This window comes from Alligator sinensis, unplaced genomic scaffold, assembly GCF_000455745.1.
Source record: "Alligator sinensis unplaced genomic scaffold, ASM45574v1 scaffold647_2, whole genome shotgun sequence".
Lineage (NCBI taxonomy): Eukaryota > Metazoa > Chordata > Crocodylia > Alligatoridae > Alligator > Alligator sinensis.
The window spans coordinates 1,398,002-1,404,796 of NW_005841832.1; the positions used below are offsets into that span (position 1 = coordinate 1,398,002).

The following is a 6,795-nucleotide window of genomic DNA, read 5'->3' on the forward strand; positions in this document are numbered from 1 at the left end:
GAGAGGGGGTGTGGAGGCGGGGGTAGTGGGCAGGGGATGGGCCCTGTCTGATTTGGAGATTCAGCCGATTCGGCAGTTCCTGAATCTCCGAAACAGATTTGGCCAAATCGATTTGGGACAGTGATTTGAATCACTGTCCCCCAAATAGGTCAAATCCAAATCCAAAGCAAATACTAGCCACTTTGCACAGGCCTAGTGGACAGGTCCTGGCAAGGCAAGGGCATAGAAAACCAAACAAACAGGTCCCCAGCTAAAACAGCACAGTCAAATTTGCAGTGTCCTGGAGAAAGACCAAATTCCATAACATCATGGAATCCTGGGACCTTGGTGGAGACAAATGGCAGAATTCATCACTCCTGGTGTTTCAGGATCTCTGCAAAATCCTGGTGGTGAAACTTTGTTACTGGAGCTGATAAAAAATTTTCTTTCTGACGAAACATGTTTTCATCAGACAATGTAGTTTCATTTCAATCAAAAACATGTAACATGTGTCAGTTTTGAGGCAGTTTTCACCAGAGAAATGTTGAAAATTAAATATTTAGGGTGCAGAGAGAAGTTCAGCTCCCAGCTGCAACTCAGATTTCTGCAAAGCATTCTGAGTTGCAATGTTACCCCCAGTACCGTAGTAAGGGGGGTGGCGAGCGGGGTGACCACTCCGGATGCCAAAGAAAGGGGAACCAACAGGCACTGTTGGTGCCTTCCCCCACGGGGGAGGGGGGGCTGAAACCCCCCCAGTCTGAATTCTCTCTACACCCTTTCCCCCACTCTTGTTCTGAAAACACTGGGAGCTCTGTAGAGGAGGCTACATTCTGAAACCTCTTCATCTGATACGTCATGCAATGAGGGGTCAGATTTTCACCCAACCTGCCATTTTTGAAGCTCTCTGCAGCCATGCACTTCTGTTTGGTCATAGCTATAAACTGCTTTCTGTGGCCAGATCAGGCGCAGATTGTCACTTCTGTCTGCACCTGACTTCCTGATTTGCTTGCAAGAATGTTGACAATGTTTGTTGTGATGTTTTGTCATTTTGCCTTTTACTTTATGTTAGCATTATTAATTGTGCTATTCTGGTACGTTTTCTAGGCTATATATTTAATATATTATCGTGCATTGTTTTGACATTATCTAAACAAAATTGTGTGGATCTTCCAAATAGAAGTTCTTCAGAATTTCCATTCCAGGGAAAATATTAAAATTTTAACTCTTTGTTCCAAAGCAGAAAAAATCTAATTCAGAAACAAGACCTAGTTTGAAACTCTGCAGTTTCTCTGAAAAACCATTTTCCAACCAGCTGTATTTGTTGATTGCATCTGGATACATCTTATGCTAAAATTGAGAAGATGAGTCGAATGGGTGTATGTAGGGAGCTTTTCCATATGTCAAAATCAGGACTCTGATGGAAGGAGATATTCAGATATTAGCTTCAAAGTTCCCATGACAGGTCCATAATGAGATTTGCTGTCATTGTGGGGAATGGTAGTATTTCCAATGCAGAAATTTTCATTCAAGGTAACACTTCCCAATGCTGGGCCCCCAACTCCTTTTGGCTGGAGCGAGGACACGAGATGCAGAGTCTAGAGCAGACAGTTTTCTATCACCATTGCTTTCTGTGTTTGAGCACCTTGCTGAGTTCTACCAGAGCAATTAGCTCTGTGAAAAATGAAGCTTTTACATTGTTCAAACAATTTATTCACTCCTGGTGCTCAGAGGACAGAAATACTTAACTAGGTCTTGAGATAGAAACTTGCTCATGTCCCATTTTGCTAGCACCATATATCACACAATTCTGCAACTAGTCCCTTTCTCTTTTAATACAAAGCCCTTCCACAAGGAGTTGATCAGTTTGCACTGTTGCTGGTCTGTTTAAGCCTGACAGTAACTCCCTTCTTCTGCAATCTCTGCTTTTTGTTTTGAAGACATACCTTCCCCAGCCTGCTCTTTGCCCGGATCCTGTCTATAAGCTAATGCTCAGCTGCTGGAGACGAGACACTAAAGATCGTCCTTCCTTCCAGGAAATCCATCGCCTACTCCAAACATCGACCAGTGAAGAGTGATGCTTTGCTTCCCCCACCCATCCTGGTGGTCCCTGTCTCACCCCCAGAAGACACTCTCCCCCCCACCTCCGCCCCCCCCACATACACACTCACAAAAACTGAAGCCACTTCACTTGGACTTGCAATAAATCCTTGGCAGTTGGGCATGTCCTTGTACATTAAACAGCAGTAAGAGTGGGGAAAAGAAGTAAGAAGAAACCAAGGCTACATCAAATTTAAATCTCTAGCTCATTCACCAAACCAAACTCTGGAATAAGGCTGAGAAAAAGGTTATATATGGACACAATGTTTTCTTGTGTATCAATGGATTTAAGAAAAGAAGGTTTGATCTGTCCATTTTGGAAAGGAAAAATGTGAGATATACCTCCCCATGAGGAAGCTTGTGGTGCAGAGAGGAAGTGCTGGGAATACACCAGTAGGAAGGAACTTGCTCCAGGAATTCACCTGGGAAAAGGAAGGGATTTGGCACAGGGAATGCAGGTAGGGAATGCAATACTGATGCACACCATGGTGTAGGAGTTGCCAGTAGATCAGAGTGGACTGTGCAGTTATTTAGTGGAAAATGGAATGACTGGGGCTTCAAACAAGCTGAATGAACTGAACATTTGCCCTGGTAGAAATTCTCACTTGGTTTCAGCCAGTTAGGAAGCAGGAAGCCCAGACACGTGCTATTGGGCAGGAAGGTGCATTCTGCTTGGTAGGTGATCATTGCCACTGTGATGGGGGCATTAAATTGCATGCTGTGGTTCTCCTACATCTGCTGCAGAAGCAATGAGGCATGAAAAACAACTGGCAGCAGAAGTACCGTCCTGGCACCAATCTATATCTTCTCCAGAGCTACTCAGCCCATCCTGCATCTTCAAGGCTCATAGGATCATAGGAAAGTAGAGCTAGAAGTGGCCTCACGAGTGTTCTGATGGTTGGGATATCCTAGAACAACCAGATGAGGTTAGGTCTTAGCTCAGCAAGCTCCCAAAATCAGTGTTATAGGGACATGTTAGAAGGCACATTTTATGTCAAGTGGTAATGTCCCTGAACATCCCCAGTCCACCTTCATCTGTAATGAAAAAAGGAACATAGTTTTGCTCTTGCTAACATGGAGGGTTTTTGTTAGCACCCACTTCTGTCTTCAGCACCCACAACTAACATCATCATAATGTTCTAAGGCTCAATCTACACTTCTGGTGTAAGCTTGCAGGATTCAGAGCTTGACGTAATTAGGGCAAGTGTGGTATTGGTTGTTGCATCCACAAGAATGGATTATAGTTTGGGCAGGCTGTTATGCACCTGTCCCATTTGCTCCATCAGTTACTAGCTGATGCTCACAGAGGCTGCTTTGCCAGTGGGAGGTTTTGGGGATGTAATTCCTTTGCGGTTTTTAATTGAAAGTGAAAATGGGGAGCTTAGAGTTTACAATACACTTGTATCTGTTCCTACAATGAAGCCTATTGTTTGCATACCCAGTAGACCTCAGCCCTCACTGTAGTGTTGCTGGGTTATGTAGCATACATGGAGGGCCCTACCTACACTTTGTGAGACATTAGCTGCATGAAAAACCTTGTTTGTCTTTGCATTGATTTGTTAACCCAGCAGCTTTTGGCACATCCACACAAGTGAGCTTTGTAAGTGTAGTTGTACCAGTGCATTGTGGGATTCCCATGATGGCTAGCAAAGTTGAAGTTGAAAAGTTGGCGGTGTAAATTATGCATGACATCATGGAATCAGGGGGCTTGGCTGAACTTATACAACTGTTTTCCCAGCTATACAAGGAAACAAATATTGCAGACTGAATTGGTTCAGCCAGAGCTAAGCTAACCCCCTCAGATGTGATGCCATTGATGCAGCCCGCTAGGAGGACCACTGCTTGGGAAAGCTGTTGTGTGCAGGAATGGGGTCTCACATACTTAATGTGATCTAGCGTAGACGAGGCCTTTTGTGTATGTTGCTGTGAGAGTACAATTTCAGGGGCCACATGGAGAACTTGCAACTGCCTTCCCTCATAAAATTCTTGCTTATAAAATTATAGAAGGGGGAAAATCATACTGCATCCAGAGCAGAATATGTAAGTGTTGTTTTCCTGAAATTCAGAGCTTGGAAAGGCCAAGGCATCTTTATTTCCTGTTAAACCTAGGAGCTGTGGTACAACCATATCTGGTACAACCTTATGCATAGAATCCCACCCACCCACAGAACCAGTCTCTCTGTTCAAACAATACCAGTCTGAAAGTTTAAGGCCAATAGTAAAGTCTTCATTATTTGAATGCCGTTTATAGTTTGCCCATGAAATTGGTTTCTCTTAATAATTAAAAGGAAGTTTCTGAGATCTCTGATCAGCATAGGAATGAGACTAGGCTAAGGAAGGATAAATAACTACCTATGAGGGACAGGACAGGCTTTTCCTTGCTGAAATGGAAACTTATAGTTGCGGGTCCCTATGAGAGCTGATCGGTCTGAATCACTGAAGTAGAACATTCCCCTGAATTACCTCATGTATCTGCATTTTCCTATTAAAGACTGTGCCTTGGGGGCTCCATGTACTGTTCCAAACTGGAACAACTACCATGCATAAAAATCCATGCATAGGTCTAGTTTAAATGTCAAGCAGATTTCTAATATGGCTCAGCATTGAGGTAGCATAGAAAGGTCCTTTCCTTCCCTGGGGAATGGAAAGTATAGTAGGATTTCCCCCATCCCAATTTGAACTGGAGCCCCATTTCACTATTTAAATTGTGCTTATTCCTGTGTTTTACAGTCAACTTTCTACTGCTGTAGCTGGGCCCTTTACTTTAACGAATTCACTCACCAGGAAAGAGCTGTACCAGCTGTTTTCAAGCTTCAGTTATTCACAAGTCACTGAGTGAATTCTCCCAGTGGCCTTATGATCAAGGGGAAGGAAACTCTGGGTGCATCTACATGAGATGCTTACTGCGTATTAGCCTAATAACACTTGTGCAGTAGTGTGGAGGTTAAAGACCGTCCTAATAGCCTACTTTACAGTGTTATTAGAGTACTGCACAGTAGCATCGCAAAATAATTGTGCAGTGGTGCTACTGCGCAGTATCTCTAGTTATTGCGCATTCAGTAAGTACTTAATTAAGCAAGTACTAAACTAAATGCGCAGTATCTAAGGCACATTAATGAATGTGTAGATGCGCCCACTGAGATCTCTCTCCATCCATGTGAATCCTGGCAGGGAAGGAGAGAGAACAGGTGCCAACGGTAGATGATCAGGCCATGCAGACAATGGAGAGGGCAGCTGCAGGATGAAAGCGACCAGTGAAGATGATGGCCATGGGCATTCATGAAAAAAGTTGAGTGTGAAGACAGCTGGGTAGACTGAAAGAAAGAGGAAGGGAAGGAACAGGAAAGGAAAGATGCATGATGGAGCTGGGAGCTCAGCCTGGCAGAAGGAGCATCAGATGACAGAGGAGGGATCTGTGCCAGAAAGGCAAGGGTTATTTTGGAGGGAAACAAGGGAAAGTGGAAGAGGTAGAAGAAGAGTAGTTTGGACACTAGCTTGGGCCTTGGCAGACCCAGGCTCTACTCCCTCTCCTCCTATAGACTCCTTAGGTGACCTTAGGCAAGTGTCTGAGTGACGCTGTTCTTTCTCTATACAGCTGAATAATAGCATTGTATTGTCAGGCAGGGGGTGGGATGGGATAGGGAATTGAGGGGAATAGAGCAAGGGAGGAAAGTATTTCAGTGCTCTATCCCTGGCCAGATGAGCTCCAAGGGCCTTTCCCATTTGTTGTTCCTTCTCACAGATGAATGGGTTGGAAAACAAAAGTCAATAATTGGGTGCTTCAGTGGAGAACTCTCTCTGGTCTCACTGCAGCAGTGAGAGAACCCTGCTCAGCCTCTCTATGGGGGAAGAGCAGGGGGCAGACACAAGCTAAAAAGCATAACAGAGATTGAACCAGAAAGCTTCTGTGGAATGTATGGAAACTGTAGAAACTCACTTGAAAGCTGATTGGCATTAAAGAAGAGCCATATCCTAAAGGCAAATGAGATGGTCCCTATTACCAGTTGTGTCAAAGTGCTGCAGGAATCCCCAAACTAGAGGAACTTGTCAAGCAAAGAGAAGGTTTTTTGCATGGAAGACAGATGTCCAGGCAAATATTCAAATAAATTAAACAAATTGCATTTAACCTAGAGACAATAGCAGCACAGGCCGCCTGCCTGTTGTGCACAAACCCAGTTTAGAATTACAGTCTCCTTGGTATGCTCCAGTTAAGTGCATGGCCTTAGGACTGAAAAAAGAGGCTATGCACTTACTCAGAGTATGCACTTACTTGAATGCAAGGTGTTATGTCTTCTGGCTCCAGAATGGTGGAAAGATTTGAGTAGCCAAGGAGAGAGCAAGCGCGCCATGCAGCTTAATGGCTGGTAACTTTATTGTCCTGAACAGGAACCAAAACTGCAAGCAAACATGGTGCCTAAGGAGAGAAGAAACAGTGCCATGTCTAATGACTAATGCACCATACATCACACAAAGTGAACAGTGCTCATTAACTACAAGAAGATAGTTAATGGGCTACTTCATTCAGACTCATTACTTTGTTTCTTATAGGGCCTTAGCTGTAGTGACAGCCCCTAGTCAACTTCACCAATTGTGTGCTTACACAGAGCAAGTACAATGATGCTGCAAAGCAGACAGTGGAGAAGAGAGTTCTTAGCCCTATAAACTGTTTATGCACATAACTGGTTTGCTGCATTGTAAGTGATAGGAAAAAAATGGGAT

General features: G+C 44.0%; 1 protein-coding gene across 1 annotated transcript in view; it reads left to right on the top strand.

Moving 5' to 3' along the window:
* Nucleotides 1–6,789, top strand: part of DDR2 (discoidin domain receptor tyrosine kinase 2) — an 85,720-nt gene extending 78,931 nt beyond the window's left edge. The window contains 1 exon segment of the mRNA XM_025194296.1: nt 1,917–6,789. Within this exon segment, the coding sequence (XP_025050081.1) occupies nt 1,917–2,054 (138 nt within the window). The 3' untranslated portion in view covers nt 2,055–6,789.
* The last annotated feature ends 6 nt before the right edge of the window (nt 6,790–6,795 follow it).